The sequence below is a fragment of the Chiloscyllium plagiosum genome, unplaced genomic scaffold, assembly GCF_037043375.1.
Source record: "Chiloscyllium plagiosum isolate Xiang-an unplaced genomic scaffold, Cpla_swu_hap1 HiC_scaffold_29, whole genome shotgun sequence".
Lineage (NCBI taxonomy): Eukaryota > Metazoa > Chordata > Chondrichthyes > Orectolobiformes > Hemiscylliidae > Chiloscyllium > Chiloscyllium plagiosum.
Genome location: NW_028270167.1, coordinates 43,375,470 through 43,399,462, shown reverse-complemented (window position 1 = coordinate 43,399,462; position 23,993 = coordinate 43,375,470). Strand labels below are relative to the sequence as shown.

Below are 23,993 nucleotides of genomic sequence, written 5' to 3'. Positions count from 1 at the left end.
CTGTCCACAAATGCTTTCAGACCTGCTGGGTTTCTCCAGGAATTTCAGTTTCTTTTCTGTTTCTTTTTCAGAAACCCCTCCTGTGTTGGGAGCAATGAATTGTGGGAATAAATGTATATTTTACAGAACTATCAGTTCCCGTAGCAACAGAAGTTAGTGAAAAAAACATGCTTGATGAGCTACATAAGATTATGGTGAAAGGGTATCTATAATGAAGCTGCTATTATTCTGTCAGAACAAATATCATTTGAAAGAAGTGAAGTTATTAGGAGGTAACTGCTGGATAAATTAGACACAACATTTCGGTAGTTATTGATTAGATTTTCAGCTAAACTTGCTCTGACCTGGTTTTAGACACTATTGTATTTGACATTTTAGTTTTGAGAAACCTTGAACCACAATCTTCTTTTAGTGAGGGTGTCTTACACCCAATTATTGATGAGCACAATCCTGGGGCTGCTCCTCACTGATCAATTTCTTCTCCAGCTCCAAGCCTCTCCCATTACACTTGTGTCTAGTCTTTCACAGCCCCATATCTGATCAAAATTTAAAAAAAAACTGCAGATGCTGTAAATCAGAATCAAAAACAGAAATTGCTGGGTAAAGCTCAGCAAGCCTAACAGCATCTGTGGAGAGAAATCAGATTTAACGTTTGAATGGTCACTCAACCTAAAACGTTAACTATGATTTCTCCCCACAGATGCTGCCAGGCCTGAGCTTTTTCCAGCAATTTATGTTGTCATTCTATACCTGATTAGACTCAGTTTTGGAATGAGGATAAATCAGATCAGTTTGCACCTGCTTTAGTTGCATTTCTGAGTTAACACAAACGTCGCACAATCGACAGTGGAAAATCCTATCCTCCAATCTGCGCCAGGGCTTTGTTTGACCATGGGTTTGGAAATGTGGCTTTGGATAAACCTTTATAGGACCAAAACCTTTCTGAACTGCCAACATGGTCTTGTGCTTAGTGCCTGAAATAAAGAGAGAAAGTATTTATTCTTCAATTCTTTAAAACATCATCCATTCAAGCATCACTCATTTAATTCCTATTTTGATAGTTGCTGATTCTTACCAGTCTTATTCACTAATAATTGGAAATAACCACATGATTGGCAAAGTGTTTTGTTATGGGGTTGTCACAGCTAAACAGTTACCCAGAGTGACAGATGAGGGGTAGGATTTTGAGAATTTATACCAAGACTAAGAGATTGGCCCCATTGCCCTTGCCATCAACATTGCTGACCCCATTACCCCAAAGCCACTTGGCACACCAGCCTCATTCCTAAAGGGCTTATGCCCGAAACGTCGATTCTCCTGCTCCTCGGATGCTGCCTGGCCTGCTGTGTTTTTCCAGCACCACATTTTTTAACCCCATTACCCAAAAGTCAATCTTGCTATCGACTTAAGAACATCACAGAGCATTACTTGCTGAAGGACATTTGCTGCAACTTTTAATATTTGAACCAAGACCCATAGGAGATGGAGAGACATTTCTGAAAGTAAGCAGTCACTTACCTTTGTTGTGAGCTTGCAGTTGGGATAGTGAGTTCAGGCCTACTTTGCAGAGTGAACAATATTGCAGTTTCATTGCTGTCTCCTCGTCAGACTCCTTGTTAACCATTCTGGCATCAACTGTTGTCACTCCGTCCACCCCGGAAGCTCCAGTCGATATAGTTGCAGGAGCCAATGTACTGTCAGTTGATGCAGTGAGGATAGCAGATGGTTGAAGCTCAGGAGTGAGCAATGGGGAAATAGACCAAAGAGTTTCTGAGGGAACTCCAGTAGAGACAATCTCTACATGATCTTCTGTTGAAAAAAAGAGCAACATATTGTGAGGAAAGCATGAAACAGGCTGATGTGGTCAAACAGGCTGATGTTAAGAAGGAGGATGTGCTGAAAAGTTTGAAAAACATAAGGATGGATAGGTCCCCTGGGCCAGAAAATGAGGGAAGAGATTGCTGCACTTTTGGCAATGATCTTTGCATTCTCACTATCCACTGGAGTAGTACCAAATGATTGGAGGGTGTCAAATGTTATTCCTTTGTTCAATAAGGGGAATAGGGATAACCCGGGGAATTACAGACCAGTCAATCTTATATTTGCGGTGGGCAAATTATTGGAGAGGATTCTGAGAAACAGGAATAATAATTATGGCTGGATTAGAAATAGCAAACATGGCTTTCTGGAGGGCAAGTCATGCCTCACAAGCTTTATTGATTTTTTTGAGGATGTGACATTGTGAAGGTTGAGCAGTAGATGTGGTGTACATGGATGTTAGCAAGACATTTCATAAGGTTCCCCATGGTAAGATCATCCAGAAAGTAAAGAGGCATGGGATACAGGGAAATTTGGCTGTCTGGATGCAAAATTTGCTGCCCCATAGGAGACTGTGTGTGGTAGTAGATAGAAAGTATTCAGCCTGGAGCTCGATGACCAGCGGTGATCCACAAGACTCTCTTCTGGGACCTCTGTGGGAAGCTAGAAAAGTGATTGCTGGGCCTCTTGCCGAGATATTTGTATCAATAGTCACAGGTGAGGTGCCGGAAGAGTGGAGGTTGGCAAACGTGGTGCCACTGTTTAAGAAGGGTGGTAAGGACAAGCCAGGGAACTATAGACCAGCGAGCCTGACATCGGTGGTGGGCAAGTTGTTGGAGGTACATCCTGTCCCTCAGGATTCCATCTATTTGGAAAGGCAAGGACTGATTCGGGACAGTCAATACGGCTTTGTGTGTGGGAAATCATTTCTCTCAAACTTGATTGAGCTTTTTGATGAAGTAACAAAGAAGATTGATGAGGGCAGAGCAGTAAATCTGATCTATATGGACTTCAGTAAGGCGTTTGACAAGGTTCTCCATGGGAGAGTGATTAGCAAGGTTAGATCTCATGGAATACAGGGAGAACTAGCCATTTGGATACAGAACTGGCTCAAAGGTTGAAGACAGAGGGTGGTGGTGGAGGGTAGTTTTTCAGGCTGGAGGCCTGTGACCAGTGGAGTGCCACAAGGATTGGTGCTGCGCCCTCTACTTTGTCATTTACATAAATGATTTGGATGTGAGCATAAGAGGTACAGTTAGTAAGTTTGCAGATGACACCAAAACTGGAGGTGTAGTGGATAGCGAAGAGGGTTACCTCAGATTACAACAGGATCTGGACCAGATGGGCCAGCGGGCTGAGAAGTGGCAGATGGAGTTTAATTCAGATAAATGCAAGGTGCTGCATTTTGGGAAATCAAATCTTAGCAGGACTTATGCACTTAATGGTAAGATCCTAGGGAGTGTTGCTGAACAAAGAGACCTTGGAGTGCAGGTTCATAGCGCCTTGAAAGTGGAGTCGGAGGTAGATAGGGTAGTGAAGAAGGCGTTTGGTATGCTTTCCTTTATTGGTCAGAGTATTGAGTACAGGAGTTGGGAGGTCATGTTGCGGCTATACAGGACATTGGTTAGGCCACTGTTGGAATATTGCGTGCAATTCTGATATCCTTCCTATTGGAAAGATGTTGTGAAACTTGAAAGAGTTCAGAAAAGATTTACAAGGATGTTGCCAAGATTGGAGGATCTGAGCTACAGGGAGAGGCTGAACAGGCTGGGGCTGTTTTCCCTGAAGCGTCGGAGGCTGAAGAGTGACCTTATAGAGGTTTACAAAATTATGAGGGGCATGGATAGGATAAATAGGCAAAGTCTTTTCCCTGGGGTCGGGGAGTCCAGAACTAGAGGGCATAGGTTTAGGGTGAGAGGGGAACGATATAAAAGAAGCCTAAGGGGCAACTTTTTCACGCAGAGAGTGATACGTGTATGGAATGAGCTGCCAGAGAAACTGGTAGAGGCTTGTACAATTGCAACATTTAAGAGGCATTTGGATGGGTATATGAATAGGAAGGGTTTGGAGGGATATGGGCCGGATGCTGGCAGGTGGGACTACATTGGGTTGGGATATCTGGTCGGCGTGGACGAGTTGGACTGAAGGGTTTGTTTCCATGCTGTACATCTCTATGACTCTGCTCTTTCTGATTTTTCTAAATGGAAGTGGAAGGGTGAGTTAGTAAGTTTGCCAATGACATGAAGATTTGTGGAGTTGTGGATTGTGTAGAATGCTATTGTATGTTGCTACACGACAAAGACAGGCTGGAGGACTGGGCTGATAAGTGGCAGATGGAATTCAACCTGGAAAAATGTGAGGGGATTCATTTTGGAAGGTTGAATTTAAATGCAGAATACAGGGTTAAAGGCTGGATTCTTGGCAATGTGGAGGAACAGAGGGATCTTGGGGCCCATGTCCATAGATCCCTCAAACTTGCCACCCAACTTGATAGAGTTGTTAAGAATGTGTATGGTGTGTTGGCTTTCATTAGCATGGGGATTGAATTTTAGAACTGCAAGATTATGCTGCAGCTCTATAGAGCCCTGATTGGACCACAGTTAGAATATGGTGTTCGGCTCTGTTCACCTCATTATAGGAGGGATGTGGAAGTTTTAGTGAGGGTGCAGAGGAGATTTACCTGGATTGGAGAGCGTGTCTTATAAGAAAAGTTGAGGGAGCTAAGGAGTGAAGGAGGATGAGAGGTGACTTGAATGAGGTATACGAGATGATGAGAGGCTTTTCATCTGTCCCAACATTGCTTGCCCAGAAAAAAATAGATTTTCTTCTTTTCGTGAGTGTGTCTTCCATTTAAGTACGGTGTGTTCATCAATAATTAAGATTCCCAACATAACTGATTGGTCCTTACTGTCTGCGTGTCTAGGCCCAGGCATGTAGCACATGCCTAGTAATTCATAAACCAATCCTGGGGCTGCTCCTCACTGATCAATCTCTTCTCCAGCTCCAAGCCTCTCCCATTACACTTGTGTCTAGTCTTTCACAGCCCCATATCTGATCAAACTTTAAAAAAAAAACTGCAGATGCTGTAAATCAGAATCAAAAACAGAAATTGCTGGGTAAAGCTCAGCAAGCCTAACAGCATCTGTGGAGAGAAATCATATTTAACGTTTGAATGGTCACTCAACCCAAAACGTTAACTCTGATTTCTCCCCACAGATGCTGCCAGACCTGAGCTTTTTCCAGCAATTTATGTTGTCATTCTATACCTGATTAGACTCAGTTTTGGAATGAGGATAAATCAGATCAGTTTGCACCTGCTTTAGTTGCATTTCTGAGTTAACACAAACATCGCACAATCAACAGTGGAAAATCCTATCCTGTAATCTGCACCAGGGCTTTGTTTGACTGTGGGTTTGGAAATGTGGCTTTGGATAAACCTTTATAGGACCCAAACCTTTCTGAACTGTCATCATGGTCTTGTGCTTAGTGCCTGGAATAAAGAGAGCAAGTATTTTGCCCAGAAAAAAAATAATGAGTTCTTACCACATACTAGGCGCTGTCTTTGATGGCAGGATCAAATGAGATCAAGTTTCACAAATAAAGGTATGATGCTAGAATTATCTACCCAAACTCAAATATGACTGTTATGAATGAACGTTCTACAGGAGTGTCCTGTTTTCTTTCAGCATCACTGAAATGCACCAGAGGGACTTATATTCCATCACCATGTCACCTTTTATTTACACATGCACAGTATGTAGACTCTGACCAGCTACTACAGAACTAGTCCCTAGAATGAGGAGAATCCCTGAGCTCCTTGATAGGCCCACATCATCAACCCAATCAGAGATTTCACATTCAATGAATCCATTTTCCTACCTCACTGCTTCCTGCTGATTAGCCAAGTCTCTATTCATGACAATATACTACTTCCAGTGAGATGGGCTCTTATCTTATAAATTAACCTTTTGTGAGGTATCTTGTTGAATGTCTTCTGGAAGTCCAAATATAAAATATCTATCCCCTGTATCCACTCTTGTTGAGACTTCCTCAATAAAGTTAATGAATTAGTCAGACGTGATTTGCCTTTCATGAAGCCATGGTGACTTGGCTTGATATAGATTACCATTTTCCAAGTGTGTTGCTATTACTTCCTTAATTGATTTCAACATTTTTCCAACAATAGATGTAAGGCTAATTGGCATTTTTGCCTCTGTCCCACTTTGAACAGGGATGTCGCAGGTGTAATAAAAGTCAGGGGCTGAGGGGCCTGGCCATTCTCAAATTGGACATCAGTGAACGGGTTGTTACTGAGCAAGTGCTGTTTGACTGCACTGTTGATGACACCTACCATCACGTTACTAGTGATCTAGAGTCAACTGATACGGCTGTAATTGGTTGGATTGAACTTGTGCTGCATTTTATGGGCAAACGTGGGCAATTTTCCATATTGTTCTGTAGATGCCAGTGTTATAGCTGAATAGAACAGCTTGGCGCAGGTGTAACAAGGACTAGGCCATGTCTTCAGAACTATAGCAAAATATTGTCAGGGCACATAGCCTTTGTAATATCTTGACCTCCAACTATTTCCTAGACTAGTATCTGTGATCTTGGGGATCTCTTGAAGAGGCTGAGCTGGATCATCCAGTCCGTACTTGTGGCTAAAGATTGCTGTGAACGCTTCAGCCTTATATTTTGCACTGTATGCTGGGTTCTTCTGTTATTGAGGATGGGAATATTTATGGCGCCTCCTCATCTCATTATCCACTATCATTCACAACTGGATATGGCAAGACTGCACAGCTTGGTTGAGGGATTGCTTGGCTCGGTCAATCACTGTCTGTGTGGAGTTTGTACATCCTCTCCGTGTCTGCGTGGATTTCCTCTGGGTGCACCAGCTTCCTCCCACAGTCCAAAGATGTACAGGTTAGGTGGATTGGCCAAGCTAAATTGCCATAGTGTTCAGTGGTGCGTAGACTATGTGCATTAGTCAGGGGAAATGTAGGGGAATGGATCTGGGTGGGATACACTTCAGAGGGTCGGTGTGGACTTGTTGAGCCAAGTGGCCCGTTTCCACACTATGATCCTGTGATCACTTGTTGCTAGTGTGGTTTGAGATACAAGTAGTCCTGTTTTGGTCGCTTCAACCCATTGACACTAGATTTGCTTGGTGCTGCTCCTGCACTTTTAGTTGAACCAGAGTTGGTGCCCAAATGGAGGACAAATGCTAGACCATGGCCTAGTGGTATTAGCACTAGACTATTAATCCAGAAAATCAGCTAACATGCTAGAGACACAGGTTTGAATACCATTATGAGGAAGAATGGTTCATGGTAATCAGCAGGAGATTTTCTTGCCTATGCTAAACTTGATGCCACGAGATTTTATGGGGTTTGATGTCAATGTTGAGGACTCCCAAGCCAACTTCCTCCCAACTGTGCCACACCTCCCACAGTGTGATAGGACATATCCAAGGATGGTGATGGTAGTTTGATGGACCTTGTCTATAAGGTATAATTCCACGAGTATGACTATATCAGGTAGTTGCTTGACTAGTCTGTGAGACAGCCCTCCCAATTTGGCACTAGCCCCCAGCTGTTGGTATAGAGAACTTTAGAGAATTGATGGGGCTATTTCTGCCAACATTGCTGTTGGTGCCTAGACTGATATAAAGGAAGTCTATCTATTTCATTTCTCTTTTGAGACTTCATAGCAATTGTTATAACTAGGCTATTTCAGAGGGCAAAAGAAAATTTCCTGAAGAAGGGCTAATGCCCGAAACGTCGATTCTCCTGTTCCCTAGATGCTGCCTGACCTGCTGCGCTTTTCCAGCAACACATTTCCATCTCTGATCTCCAGCATCTGCAGACCTCATTTTCTATTTCAGAGGGCAGTTGAGTGTGTGGATCTGGAGTCACATGTAGGCCTGACCAAGTTCAGATGGCAGATTTCCTTCCCTGAAGAACATTAGAGAGTCAAAGGGGCATTGGCAGTGTTTTGTGAACATCATTAGATCTTAATTCCAGATATTAGTTGAATTCACATTCTACCATTTCCCACAATGGGATTCAAACCTGGGTCCCTAGCATGTTCGCTGATTTTCTGGATTAATAGTCTAGTGATAATACCACTCCCATGGTTAATCATTTATCTCCACACTATTCTTATATCTCTGACAATTATTAACTAGAAATCTATCAATCAGTCTTTATCTTTTACTTAACGGTTGAGCTTCCACACTCCTCGTAATAAAGAATTCCACCTATTCACCTTTATCTGAATGGAGATACTCCTCCTCATGTCAGTTCTAAGTGGTTTACTTTTCAGAATGAGACCATCTCCTGTTCCTAGACCCCATATCCAGGGGAAGCATCTTCTTTTCACCTACTCTTGCCTATCCATTTAATTATCTTGCGAGTTTCTGGGAGATCACCTCTCATTCTTCTAAACTTCAGAGAATACAGGATCAATCTCCACTTATAGAACATGCACACCATCCCTGGATCCAGTCTGGTGAATCTCTGCTACACTGTCTCAGTGAACAACATATTTCTTTTGGCAAGGAGACCAGAACTGCAACAATACTTCAGGTGTAATCTCATAAGTACTCTGCAGAATTGAAACAAGATGCTCCTATACTCCAGTTGGAGCAACAACCATTTTTTTAAAATCATGTGGGTCTTCAAAGTTTGTACAATATGGTCACATCAAATGTGCAAAGGTAGTCTGGAAGATGTGTTGGAATTAACTGTGGAAGAAACTTTTGTATTGTATTATTTTTGTCTAATAAGGGGGAGTTAATTAACTTCATAATAGAAGAGCTTCTGAGAGAAGATGATCATAACATCGTTAAATTCCATAATAAGCTTAAAAAGCACCATACATTAGTCCAATACAATAATCTTAATTAAAGCCAATCACTTTGGAAGGCTGATTGAGTTTTAAAAAATAACAAAAAAAGCATGTAAAAACAACAATTCAATGTTAAACAAAAATGTGCAACTACAATGTAAACGTTAGCTGAAAAGATCCATCTACTAGGGGGTTTAAGGATGGAATTAGATTTTTAAAAGTTAGAAAACACAGGAGACAATTAGATATAACATGTAAATCATCTCTTATCCTGTCATGATCAGACCAACTCAAAATTCAAAGTAAAAACATTATTTTCCAACACTGTTTGAGGCAGCATCAGTGAATAAGGCGAATAGTAATCTAACACTGAAAGATCCACAGAGCAAATCATGGCAGCAAGGAGTCATTGTTGGCATTATGCAGAACACACTGAAAATGCACAAAATATATTGGAGAACCTGTTTTCTGAATGCTCTTTTCAATGATATCTGTAGCTGAGATGGAGGTGGTCTTGGAGACAGTGATGTCCTTTGGAGAAGACCCTTTCTGCTTAGTTTTTTTGGACTCCAGCCCCTTGACCATCCTGGCATGCTTGTTACTTCTGTAGTGGGTTTCAGCTTGGTTCTAATAGAAAAAACAAAATAAGGTTAATTCAGAAAGAGCAAATTCAAATTTAGTACACATTTGAGTTTAATAGATATTTCTAAATTAAATCTGCTGAACCTTGTATTGAATAATCCTTGTGTATCCTCGAGGCTAGTATCAGCTGGAATTCTGCAGGCACTTTTAAATGGGAATGGAGGTATAAGGCAGAAATTCAAGGAGTTAGAACAAAGTTGTTATCTCTAGTTTGTTACCCATGCCATGTGCTAGCGAGGCGAGGAATAGGGAGGGAGAGCAGTTAAACATGCGGCTACAGGGATGGTGCAGGTGGAAGGGTTTCAGATACCTGGGACAGCACAGTGGCTTAATGGTTACCATTGCTGCCTCAGCATCAGGGACCCGGGTTCGAGTCTGGCCTCGGGTGACTGTGTGTGGAGTTGCACATTCTCCCTGTGTTTGCGTGGGTTTCCTCCACAATCCAAATGATGTGCCGGTCAGGTGAATTGGTGTGCTAAATTGCCTAGAGTGTTTAGGTGCATTAGTCAGGGGTAAATGACGGGAAATGCGTTAAGGTGGGTTACTCTGAGGGTCGGTGTGGTCTTGTTGAGCTGAAGGGCCTGTTTCCTGATTGAGTTTAAAAAAAAACAAAAAAAGCATGTAAAAACAACAAATCAATGTTAAACAAAAATGTGCAATTACAAAGTAAACGTTAACTGAAAAGATCCATCTACTAGGGGGTTTAAGGATGGAATTAGATTTTAAAAAGTTAGAAAAATACAGGGGACAATTAGATATAACATGTAAATAATCTCTTATCCTGTCATGATCAGACCAACTCAAAATTCAAGTAGGGAATCTAATCTAATCAATAATTGAGGCTCATTCCGAGATAGGCGGGATGGTCTACATGAACCAGAGGGCTACCAATATCCTGAAGGGGTGCGGGTGGAGTGGACTTTTGCTAATTCTCTTCAGGAGGGTTTAAACTAATTCAGCAGCAGACTGGGAACCTGAATTGTAGTTCTAGTATACACTAGATTTAGTAGTGAGGTCATGATTAAGATTTCAAGGTCACAGGAGTGTACCAGCAGGCAGGGAGGGGGTTTTGAAGTGCATTTACTTCAACGCCAGGAGTATCTGGAATAAGATGGATGAACTTGCAGCATAGTTGGCACCTGGGACTTTGTTGTGGCCATTTTGGAGACAGACCAGGGACAGGAATGGTTGTTGCAGGTTCTGGGGCTTGGATGTTTCAGTAAGATCAGGGAAGGACAGTATTACGGAGGTAGAAAGGATACTTAATGTGCACTCATCTACTAAAGGTAGTATGGGCCGAGGCCAGAAACAGGAAAGGAGAGGTCTCCCTGTTTGGAATTTCCTATAGTCCTCCGAAAAATTCTAGATCTGTAGTGGAAAAGATTGCAAAGATGATTCTGAATAGGAGTGAAAGTAATTGGGTTTTTTTTATATAGGAGCCTATAACTTTCCAAAATTGACTGAAAAGCTATGGTTTGAGTACTTTAGATGGGTCAGTTTTTGACGAATGAGTGCAAGAGGGTTTCCTGTCACAGTATGTAGACAGGCCAACGAGGGACGAGGCCACATTGGATTTGGTACTGGTACATGATTAGATTTGAAGGTAGGTGAGCACTTTGATAGTGATCACAATTCGGTCATGTTTACTTTAGCGATGGAAGGGGATAGGTTTTTTTAGCTGGACAAGATTTTTAGCTGGGGGAAGGTAATTATGATGCGATAAGGCAAGATTTAGGATGCATAGGATGGGGAAGGAAGCTGTAGGGGATTGGCACAATTGAAAGTTGGAGCTTGTTCAAGGAACAGCTACTGTGTGTCCTTGATAAGTACATGCCCGTCAAGCAGGGAGGAAGCTAGAGTGATGGAACCATGGTATACTAAAGAAACTTAATCTCTTGTCAAGAGAAAGAAGGTTTATGTAAAGATGATTTGGAGATGCCAGTGTTGGACTGGGTGCACAAAGTTAAAAATCACAACACCAGGTTATAGTCCAACAGATTTAATTGGAAGCGCTAGCTTTCAGAGCTCCGCTCAGGTTGTGGCCACCTGATGAAGGAACGGTGCTCCAAAAGCTAGCGCTTCCAATTAAACCTGTTGGACTATAACCTGGTGTGTGATTTTTAACTATGTAAAGATTAGACATGAAGGCTCAGTTAAGGTGCTTGAGAGTTAGAAGTTAGCCAGGAAGGACCAGGTAGTCATGGAGGCAATGGTCTTTGTGGAAAGGAGTGGAGAGGGAAATATATCTCTGGTGGTGTGCTCTGTTTGAGGTGGCAGAAATGTCGGCGGATGATGCGATTAATGCAGAGGTTGGTAGGGTGGAAAGTGAGGACCAGGTGGTTCTGTCCTTGTTATGGTTGGAGGGGTGGGGTTTGAAGGTGGAGGGGTGGGATGTGGATGAGATGCGTTGGAGGGCATCTTCAACCAAGTGGGAAGGGACATTGCGATCTCTAAAGAAGAAGGCCATCTGGGTGTGTTTTGTTGTGGAACTGGTCCTCCTAGGAGCTGATACGGCAGAGGCAGAGGAATTGGGAATACGGGATGGCATTTTTGCAGGAGGTAGAGTGGGAAGAGGTGTAATCCAGGTAGCTGTGGGAGTCCGTGGGTTTGTAAGTAATGTCAATGTCAAGTCAGTCATCATTAATGGAGATGGAGAGGTCCAGGAAGGGGAAGGAGGCGTCAAAGATGGTCCAGGTGAATTTAAGGTCAGGGTGGAATGTGTTGGTGAAGTTGATGAACTGCTCAACCTCCTTGCAGGAGTGCGAGGTGGCACCAATGCAGTCATCAATGTAGCGGAGGAAGAGGTGGGGAGTGGTGCCAGTGTAACTACAGAAGATGGACTGTTCTACATAGCTGACAAACAGACAGGCATAGCTGGGGCCCATACAGGTGCCCATGGCTACCCCTTTGGTCTGGAGGAAGTGGAAGGATTCAAAGGAGAAATTCTTAAGGGTGAGGACGAGTTCAGCCAAACAAATGAGAGAGTGTCGGTGGAAGGGTACTGTTGGGGACGTCAGGAGAGGAAGAAACGGAGGGCTTGGAGGCCGTGGTCATAGTGGATGGAGGTGTAGAGGGATAGGATATCCATGGTGAAGATGAGGTGTTGGGGGCCAGGGAAACTGAAGTCTTGGAGGGGGTGGAGGGCGTGGGCATGGTCTCAAACGTATGTGAGGAGTACCTGGACTGGGGGGGATAGGACAGTATCGAGATAGGTGGAGATGAGTTTGGTTGGGCAGGAGCAGGCTGAGACAATGTGTCGACCAGGGTGGTCAGTCTTGTGGATCTTGGGAAGGAGGTAGAATGGTGCGGTGCGGGGTTCCCGGACTACGAGATTGAAAGCTGTGGGTGGGAGATCTCCTGAGGTGATGAGGTTCTGTATGGTCTGGGAGATGATGGTTTGGTGATGGGGGGAGGTGGAGTCATGGTCGAGGGGACGGTAGGAGGAGGCATCTTCGAGGTGGCATCTGGCTTCAGTGGTGTAGAGGTCAGTGCGCCAAACTACCATTGCACCCCCTTTATCTGCTGGTTTGATGGTGATGGTGAGCACTACAGGGAACATCTCCGGGACACCCGCACCAATCAACCCCACCGCCCCTTCATCGAACATTTCAACTCCTTCTCCCAATCTGCCAAGGACACAAGGTCCTGGGCCTCCTCCACCGCCACTCCCTCACCACCCGAAGCCTGGAGGAAGAACGCCTCATCTTCCACCTCAGAACATTTCAACCCCAGGGACTTCACCATTTTTCTCATTTCCTCTCCCCCCCCCTAGTTCCAACCTTCCAGCTCAGCACTGTCCTCACGACCTGTCCTACCTACCAATCTCCCTTCCCACCTATCCACTTCACCCTCCTCTCTGACCTATCACCTCCACCCCCCCTCCCCTCCCCCATTCACCTATTGTACTCTTTGCTACCTTCTCCCGAGCCGAGCCTCCACCCCCCAATTTATCTCTCCAACCTGGAGGCTTCCTGCCTCTATTCCTGATGAAGGGCTTTTGCCCGAAACATTGATTTTCCTGCTCCTTGGATGCTGCCTGACCTGCTGTGCTTTTCCAGCCCCACTCTGATCTAAACTCTGGTAATTATAGTCCAGTGAGCCATACTTCAGTTTTGGGTAAAACATTGGAAAGGATTGTAAAAGATAGGATTTATAATATCTATAATGGAATAATTTTATTAGGGATAGTCAGCACAGTTTTGTGAAGAGTAGGTCATGCCTCACAAACTAAGAGCTCTTTGAGAAGGTGACCAAACAGGTGGATGAAGGTAAAGCAGCTAATGTGGTGTATATGGATTTCAGTAAGGCATTTGATAAGTGTCCCCACAGTCAGCTATTGCAGAAAATAGAGATGTGGGGGATTGAGGGGGATTTAGCAGTATGGATCAGAAATTGGCTAGCTGAAAGACAGAGGGTGGCGTTTGATGGGAAATGTTCAGTTACTTGTGGTGTACCACACGGATTTACTGAGGCCACTGCTGTTTATCATTTTTATAAGTGACCTAGATAAGGACGTAGAAGGATTGGTTAGTAAATTTACAGATGACATTAATGTCATTGGAGTTACAGACAATGTGGAAGGATGGTTCAGTTTACAGAGGGACATATATAAGCTTTTATATATAAGATTCCTGAAGCAGGGCTTATGCCCGAAACGTCGATTCTCCTGTTCCCTGGATGCTGCCTGACCTGCTGCGCTTTTCCAGCAACACATTTTCAGCGACATATATAAGCTGTAGAGTTGGGCCAAGAGGTGGCAAATGGAGTTTAATGCAGAAAAGCATGAGGTGATTCACATTGGAAGGTGCAACAGGAATGCAAAGTACTGGGCTAATAGTAAGATTCTTGGTATGTAGATGAGCAGAGGGATCGGTGCGCATATGCATAGATCCCTGAAAGTTGATATCAAAGTTGATAGGGTTGTTAAGACATACACTGTTAGCTTTTATTGATAGAGAGGAATGGAGTTTGAGCCATGAGGTGGTGTTGCAGCTGTACAAAATGCTGACAGAGCCACATTTAGAATATTGTGTACAGTTCTGGTCACCGCATTATAAGGAGGATGTGGAAGCTTTGGAAAAGGTTCAGAAGATATTTACTAGGATATTGCTTGGTATGGAGGGAAGGTCTTCTGAGGAAAGGCTTTCAGGAAGTTTCCTCAGTAGTAAGGATGTGGAATACCCTGCCTGCTACAATAGTGGACTCAATTAATGGTTATTTAGATAATATATGGATGATAATAGAATAGTGTAGGTTAGATGGGTTGTGGATTGGTTTCACAGGTCAGCACAACATTGAGGGCCAAAGGGCCTGAACTGCAAGTAATGTTATGTTCTAAATAGAAAGTAATTGAAATAACTGCACAGAGGCCAGTATTCAATCACCAAGTCATCCTTTATTTACTTTTAAATTGTATACTGTCTATGGCCAGCCAGCTCAGAGTCAGCACCCTGAACGGAGGAGATTTTAAATCCTCTGTTTATGTTTGTTAAAACAAGGTGATTCTAAATGTCCTGGTTATATTTCATTAAGTACAAATCACAAACAGTTAACATTAACAGCCATAAACAAGAAACAGCAAGTTACAGGGGAAAGGGGCAGCAAAGCCAAACCCCACCATACAACCAGTTCACAGGGAATTGAGGTAGCCTTGAATCCTACCTTATCACACCAAAAAGGATTATAATGAAAGATACAAGGAGGAAATACAGACAGTCCAATAAACCAAACAAAACAGTGCGTATAACAGACATCCCTGGCAACCCAGCAAACCACCCTATTCTACCATCTTCCAGTCATTTCAAAAGCAGCCCACCCCTACACCCCTTCCAGCACCCTGTCCACCCCATGCCCCTTCCAGTCACCACTAGGGCAGCCTGTCCTGTTTCCCCACACCCCCCAGGACAGCCTACTCACTTGCTGGCTTCCCAAGCCACCCTTTCACACCTTCCTGCCACCTCAAGAACAGCCTGCCCTGGTCACAGGGCAGTGAGGATGGCCTAGCTGCTTTCTGGCTCTTGGTCTACCCCTGTGTTCCATCTGGTTCTTGCCCAAACACACCATCCAGCCTGTGGACTGCCCTGACACCTTCCGGTCACCTCTAGGACAGCCTGTTCCCCTCCTTGGGGAGACGGCACACAAGGCAACCCACAAGCCTTCTGTATCTCAGCCTGCCCCTTACATACCCTCCAGCTACTTCAGGACAGCCCATCCCAATTACCCCTTCTTGGGACAATAGCACTCAGAACAGCCTACCCACCTTCCAGCTCTCCGGCAACTGGCATCAGGGTAGCCTACTCACCTTCTGATTCACAGGATGGCCTACCCACCCTCCAGTTCTTGGGTGACAGCATTCAGGAGGATTTAATGAGCCTCCCAGCTCACAACGAGGCCTGCTAAATCCAGGGACAAGATAGTGCAGGTGATAATCCCAACAAGCAACGACAGACAGACAAACAAACAAACTCTTCTGGTACAGAGTCTATTATCATAAACCATTCTTTTCAGAATGCAAAATCCATTCCTAGGAATAGACTATTCCAGAATGCAGAATCAATTGCCAGGAACAGAGTCCACTCCCAACAGCAGCAAATGCAAACCCCACAGGTGTTCAGTCTCCATAGAGGACTGTCTATCCAGAGAGTCAGGCTCACTCACAGGAATACAGTTCATTGTAAAAAAGGTGCAGTCAACTCACAGGGGACATCCACTCCAGGATGCAGTAAATACTCACCTTCCAGCACACACAGGTGCTCAGTCTTCAGAGGCCTAATCCACCCACAGAGAGCCAGGCTTATTTTTTCCCCAGCACCCATGGTGTGTGTGTGCAGGTGTGAGACACAGTGAAAGATACAAAGTGCACGAATCTTTATTCAAACTTCACCACCAGGAAGATAGGAAAACGCCCGGGTGGCCAGTGACAAACACTGCCCTTCACATCAAAGGGCAGTGCTGTGTGATCAAAACAGTGAAGGGGAGGGTAGGGACTAAATCAAAATAGAGTTGGAGGGAGAAATAATGCACTCCACTCCCTGCGGTGCTCACCTCTCCCTGAACAGCTCCAGGGTGTTGGTCCTTCTCCAAGGACACCTGGGCTCTAATGTAACCGCGGAAGAGGGGCAGGCAGTCGGCCCTAACGACCCCCTCCACCCCAGATCCCCGAGAGAAAGGGGGGGGAACTCCCGCATAGAGAGCCCTCTACTGGGGATCCCCACCGCCTGGTGGCAAATGGGCATGCCAAGGCGTGTCCGGACGGTGGATGAGGGAGAAGAGGTGGACGGTGTGCAGCAGCAGTCTATACAGGGCCCTCCTTTTTACACCTATGAAAGAAACAAAATTAAAATTCCGGAGGCAGCTCAGGTTGTGGGGCACAGGCTCCCGCGGGAAGTACGGGACCTTGAGGCCAATGTGAAATTCTGTCCGGGCTGGGGTGAGCGCGGACGGGATCCCACCGCACACCTGAGCATCCTCCAACTGGTGCATTACGTCGGGTCCGAGCACCACCGTTTTAAGGCATCGGATGGCGGTGACCACGTACCAGACGTCTACTGCTACATCTTCTGTTTATGTTGGTTAGCCAGAGTTAACAACCCCAATCATGGACCTCATAGTCAGCAAGGTCCAGCCCAATCCAATCACTACATCCTTCCCCCTCCCCACATCCCCACAAGTCCAGGGATGTTAGGCCTGGTCTTTCTTTACAATGTTTATGCCTCAGGTCTGGTTTCTCTGATTTGGACTCTGACGTGGGCAGAAAATGATGACTGCAGATGCTGGAGACCAGAGTTGAAAAATGTGGTGCTGGAAAAACACAGCAGGCCAGGCAGCATCTGAGGAGCAGGAGAATCGATGTTTTGGGCATCATTCCTGAAGAAGGGCTTATGCCCGAAACGTCGATTCTCCTGCACCTCGGATGCTGCCTGGCCTGCTGTGTTTTTCCAGCACCACATTTTTCAATTCTGACATGGGCAGCATGTACACGACTCTTGCATCCAGAGCATCTTGGAAACTTCTCCTCCCTGTCTTCCAGTAACAATAGTATCAAGACTGCATCCATCTTCAACTTTGAAGTATCCTCAACATTAGATGGAGGGTGAGAACCCATGGTTTCTGAAAGACTTTCTAGAAGTTCCGAGGGGCCTGTTTACTCCTGCCCTGTTTACGAGGGAGCAGCTCCTGCCCTGTTTACGAGGGAGCAGCTTTCAGGTGATCCACATGTTTGTTCAGGATCGGCTCACCTACCCAGACTTTGTAAGTCATGGAACCTGACCTCACATGCACCTCGCCTCATACGTATACACTACCCTGATACTGTATGAGAAGGCATCACCTGTCAGCACTACCTCTCATGTCAGATCATCATAAGCCAACACCTTAGATGACGATAGCTGTTTCTTAACTTCCCTAAAGGCTACTTCTTGGCTATGTTATGGACCAGGCCAGACCCCCTCAAAACATTTCAAGAAAGTAGCCGGGACCCTAACTTTGTTAGTTGTTTTCAGCAGGTGTAAAGTGGCTATTCCAGGAGTGATGTAGCTGGCTCTACCACTTAGAATTAGAATCCTTACTGTGTGGGAACAAGTCACACCAACCCTCTGAAGAGTAACCCACCCAGACCCATTCCCCTATATTTACTCCTGACTCATGCATCTAACCTATACATCCCTGAATACTGTGGGCAATTAACATGGCCAATTCACCTAACCTGCACATCTTTGGATTGTAGGAGGAAACTGAAGCACCTGGAGGAAACCCATGCAGAGACAGAGAGAATGTGAAAACTCCATACAGATAGTAGCCTGAGGCGAACCTGGGTCCCTGGCGTTGTGAGGCAGCAGTGCTAACCACTGAGCCACCGTGCCACCGCACCCCTGCCCCTGTTTTAAACTAAACAGAATTTATTTGTGAGATTACCGAATGAAACACAAACAAAAGAGAACAAACCACAGAATAAATTCCTGAAGAAGGGCTTATGCCCGAAACGTCGATTCTCCTGTTCCCTAGATGCTGCCTGACATGCTGCGCTTTTCCAGCAACACATTTCCAGCATAGAATAAATTAACCTATCCAAAAACCCAAAGGATCATCTCAACTTAATAATGCTGTTCTAAATTCCTGCAACAAGTTCCATAAACACCCCTTGGCAAAAAAAGTAAAATCAAACACAGGGTCTTATAGGAGAGATGACAGAGAGATTCAGCATGGAATTCTTTCTTCCATGTAGTTGTCTCTTTGACCAGCAGCCTCAAAGATCTAACTGTTTGCTAAAACCAGACCAAATCAAACTAGAGAAAAGCTGAGCTGAGAGAACTGGCCACTCCCCCTAACATTGTACATGTGTTTTTTTAAAACATGGAAGTCTTTTGCCTGAGGCAGTATTTGTTAGCTATAATCAAATTGGCCCTAAAACCCATCAAAGCTAGACCTCCCAGAGTCTCTGTACTTACAATCCTTCTGGAACAAAAAACCAAGGGGAACATAACGTTGGTAAAGGAACAGCATCGTCACTTGACCATTTTCAAGGCTGAATCTTTTTCAATAGCATGTGTCAGGATGCTGAGATTATGAATGAATTTTCCATAATTATTTATTAATCTAAGGAAATACCTAAGCTCTGATACAGATGTGAAAGCCAGGGCTCCTTAATCAGCCTTGCTTTATCTTCCAACAGGTGTAACCCAGTTTTGTTGACTCTGTAACTCAAGTAAATCACTCTGGGTACCTGGAGTACACATTTTCCCCTTCTAAGGTATATGTCTGCCTAGGAGAAACATTTAAGTAATGTGTGCAAGTTTTCCAAGTGCTCTTTATTGGTCTTCCCAGTTATTACAATGTCAATGGAAAACTAGAGTAGCCCTTGTAAAATGTTCTTCATGGTCCACTGGAAAAGGATGTTGGCTGATGATACCCCAAATGGCAGTCTTGTGTCTTGGTATAATCCAGTGTTTGTGTAATAAGATTAGATTACTTACAGTGTGGAAACAGGCCCTTCGGCCCAACAAGTCCACACCGCCCCGCTGAAGCGCAACCCACCCATACCCCTACATTTACCCCTTACCTAACACTACGGGCAATTTAGCATGGCCAATTCACCTGACCTGCACATCTTTGGACTGTGGGAGGAAACCAGAGCACGCGGAGGAAACCCACGCAGACACGGGGAGAACATGCAAACTCCACACAGTCAGACGTCTGAGGCGGGAATTGAACCCAGGTCTCTAGCGCTGTGAGGCAGCAGTGCTAACCACTGTGCCATCGTGCCACCCACTAAGGTTAGGTTGCCATAGTCTTACCAGATCTCTCATCATGAGAAAAAGACTACTGAGGATGGTTGAATTCTGTAGCCCAGATTAGTGCTATTAAACTGTGGTTCCCTGATTTTGTTTTGTTCTTTATCCACCTTAATGTTCTTGTCTTGCTTGTTTTCGTGTGTCTGTTTCTGAAGAGTTAACTAAGAAGGAGACTCTTTCTGGAAACTTCCCAGTGCTACCTCAAAAGAAATAGAGCAAGTTTTTGATATTTTCACTTTGTTGGTTGGTTCTCTGCTGCACCAGCCTGTCCAAGAAAAGAACTGAAGAAGGGATAGAGTTTCAGTTGTAGAGTTAGCAATTCATACTTTCTAATCCAATGGTTAAAAATAATTTGTTTGTATTAAGAAAATAAATGTTTGTTAAGTACAGAATCCTGGCAAGTGTTCCTTTCATCTATGGTCATCAGGCAGGAAAATTGGATGTTTTGACTAATTTTTTTCACATTTATGGCAACTCTGGGAATAATGGGGCTTGGTTTCTAGTGCAGTACCCCAGTGAGTTGTGATACTCCTCAATTTCTATTCACTTCCCTCGATTCCTTAGATGCAGAGACAGCCTATCCAATACCACCTCTTTATCATTTCTAAACTTTTCTGAACTAGTTCCTCTTTCACCATCATCTGGGCTACATTCTCTCCCTTGGGAAAGACAGATGCAAAGTTTTCATTTAAGACCTCAGCCATGTTTTCTGCTCCATGATTACATCACCATTTTGGTGCCTAATTAACCCACCAACTTTTCCAAATCTTACTTTTTGTATGCTTATAGTTCTTGGAAAACTAGAGAAGACTATGTTAGATGCCAGTCTTTTTTCACACTCTCCCTTTGCTTCTCTTACTTGCTTTTTCACTCCCTTTTGGATCCTTTATGTTCAACCTGGTTATCAGTTGTATTATGATATCTTTCAAAAGCACATTGTTTCTTCTTCTTGTTATCTTTCATCACTTTTGTCAACTATGATTCCTTTGGATTTGTTTTATCCTAACCTTTCCCTTTGAGAGAATATACGTTCATGATGCCTATACTTTCTCCTCTTTAAAGTCAGCTCGTTATTCAGTTTTGACTTTGCTTACAACATTTTTTCAATATATTGTGTTCAATCTATTCTTACCCAATTGAAATTGGTTTTCTCCCTATTAAATTGATTTTATTCTGATTTAATTCTTACCCAATGCCATAGCCAACCAGAATTCTGTAATACAATGATTTATTCCCTCTAACAAGGCCTGGGAGGGAAAGTTTGGGCCCTGTACTTCTCCTGCTTCTGAGGATTTTATCCCTTTTCCTCACAGCATGTCACATTAGTGTCCTATTTGTGCAAGTCTATGAGATTATCTTGTGTTCCAATGTCTGGAGCAGTAAATATCAGTGCAATGAATCAACAATTAGCAGTTAATTGGAGATGGAATAAATGCCCAGATGCACTAATTATTTTGTCTAACTTAAACAAGATAAAGTCCTGATTTACTTAAGTTTAAAGATGTATAATATTTCCATGTTGTTCCTTTTATTTTTAAAACTCGATTTTACAACAGAAAGTGAACAAAGCATAGTGCACAATCGAGATCCTTTGGTGTTCTTTTGATACTGGAGATAAAAATACTCTTCCCAAAATCTAAGATGTATCATTACCAATTTTCAATTTTAGCAGTGGGCAGTGTGATTGTATGTTACTATGCACAGTCAATGAAATCATTCACATCATACATTGACCATTTCAAAACATTTTCCTAAGATCACTACAGCCTGTGATCTACTGTGTGAGTTGAACAGACTGCAATTTTATTTTGCACCATTCATCCTGCCTCATTTAGAGTCAGGCATCTGATGGTGTTTGTGAAAGGAGAGAGACAGGACGATGAGTTACACCGTGGTCTCATCTTCATGGCTGATTATCTTTACTTCAAACTTTACTTCCATTGGCAAAGAGTTTCCATTTGTCAAATTACATACATATATCATAAAAAGAAATTTAACCAGGCAAACCACCTGCTATCAAGTAAGTAAATTACGATGGCAGAAACAGCCAAATCCATAAAGTTCCCCTTCCTACTTCTGGGAGTCAGTGCCAAAATTGAGAGAATTGTCTCACAGATTAGTGAAGCAATAATCTGATATAGTCATATGGAATCATACCGTACACCAACATTTCAGATACTGTCATCATTATCACTGGATTTGCTCTGTCCCACCATCAGCAAGGATGGTGGCACAATATTATATAGTCAGGAGAAAGTTAAACTGGAATTCCAATTAGCTTTATTGTCACATGTAATTGAATGATTACAGTGAAAAGTGTAGAAGTCACCGCTTACAGTGCCATCTTAGGTACAAATATTCATTGGTACAACATTTTCAGTTATAGTTCTTTGAAAAATAGAGAAGTAAAACACTCCAGCATTGCAGATTTTAGGAATAAATTATAAAATGGAGAAAAAGAAAGTTCAGAGCAATGGTTTTCACCCCGAGTCCACAACGGCACCTAGCCTCCAGTCTGCACCAGGCACTGACTCCAGACTGTGCTGGAATTCACCTCAGGGTTCATAAAGCCGGGAGATCATTCTGGAACTACCTCAAGACCAGAAGCCCACACTGAGGCCATGCCAGGCCAAGACACCACAATGCTCTGCCTGAAGGCCACACTGAGCCCCTGGAGGGTCACCACGCTGGGCCAAGAGAACACCAGGCTATCCTGAATTGAGACCAGGAGATCCAAGGCCAGGAGGTCAGAATGTCACAAGGTCCGATGCCAGAAAAAGAGATGAGGAAGGAAAAAAGACAAAAGTGGGAAAATAAGAAAGAAAAAAGCAAAGGAGTGGCAAGCTCTGTCTAAAACGTCCTATTCCACTGCCGTCTTGGAAATGGCAACAGTCACCCTGGGAGTCCTCAACATTGACTCTCAACTTCATGAAGTCACAAAGTTTGAGGTCAGACATGGCAAAGAAACCTCCTGAAATCAGTGCTGCTCTTGTTTAACACTGCTTTGTGGAAGCAGTGAGGGCAAGGGTAGTAAGGGAGTAGAATGTACTCTGGGTGGAGGGAGGGGCTCACCATGAGTGGCTCAGCAGCAGCTGATTGGGATCGAGCTGGTTGGGTCCTAAAGGACGTAGCTGCTACACTGGATCTGGAGCTGGTGGTGAAAAATGCTGTCATGCCTCACTGGGGTAGTGTGCTGAATGTCAAGCCTGCCTTTGCTAAGCTCATCCCAAAATTTAAGTTGGGAAATTCTGTATAATTCTTAAACTTTTTAACTACCTTCTGTACTTGATTAACAGCCTGGACTTTGTTGCCAGCCAAAGGTCCATTCTTTGACTTTAGCTCACCTTCAATCCAGGCCTGCACTACTAGTTAAATAAGTAACTGTATAAATAATACTTACTTGCAAAGACTATTAGTTACTTACTTCTAAAAAGTAACAATCTTCAACAATCTTTTTCCTATTTGAAGTCAACAATAAAAAAAAACAGAAAAATAAAAAAAACGGTCTTTGCAGAACGAACATGAGGATAAAAATATACTTGCTTTCATCATCACCAAATGACTACCGATACATCAGTCCATGAAGAATTAGTGACAGTGGCCACAAAGTCCCATCCTCACATAGAAAATACCCTCCATCATCTATCAGTGCCACTATCAACGTGCGAAATGGAATAGACTTCACTCAGATCTAATACCTCACAGTGTCCGTCAGCAGCAACAAAATGATACTTCAACACAATCTAAAATCTCATGGTACAGCATGTCCCCCTCTCAATCATTATCAGCAAGCCAGGGGATCAAACCCTGGTTCAATGAAGAATGCTGGAGGGCATTCCAGGAGCAGCACCAAGTATACCTAAAAATGCAGTGTCAGCCTAGTGAAGCTACAAAACAGGAGTATTTGCATACCACACAATACACTGATAGATGGGGCTAGGTGATTCCACAGCCAATAGATCAGATGTAAGTTGTGTGGTCCTGTCAAATTGTTATGGACCAGGCCAGAACCCCTCAAAATATTTTAAGAGGGTAGTCCAGACGCTAATTTTTCTTATTTTAAAGACAGCTGTGAAGTGGCTGTTTCTGATGTGATTCAACTCACCAAACCATTTGGCTTTAAACTTAACAAAATTTATTTAAACATTGAAGTTAAACATGAACAAAGGAAAACTGAATTTAGAATAACTTAACTGTTGGAAAACTTAACCAACCCGATACAATAGCTATTGGCTGGCCGAAAGAAGACAGTGAGTGGTAGTGGATGGAAAGTATTCCACTTGATCAATGGTGTCCCGCAAGGATCTGTTCTTAGGCCTCTGCTCTTTTTATAAATGACTTGGATGAAGAAGTGGAAGGGTAGGTTAGTAAGTTTTCTGATGACACAAAAGC

The 23,993-nt window shown here is 43.6% G+C and overlaps 1 protein-coding gene across 1 annotated transcript in view; it reads right to left on the bottom strand.

Moving 5' to 3' along the window:
* LOC122540532 (zinc finger protein 385B-like) overlaps positions 1 to 23,993 on the bottom strand; it is a 105,730-nt gene that overhangs the window by 10,690 nt on the left and 71,047 nt on the right. The window contains exons 3-5 of the mRNA XM_087976543.1: positions 9,132 to 9,297; positions 1,519 to 1,809; positions 799 to 974 (exon numbers count right to left, since the gene is read on the bottom strand). Of these exons, the coding sequence (XP_087832669.1) occupies positions 799 to 974; positions 1,519 to 1,809; positions 9,132 to 9,297 (633 nt within the window). The remainder of the gene's footprint in view (positions 1 to 798; positions 975 to 1,518; positions 1,810 to 9,131; positions 9,298 to 23,993) is intronic.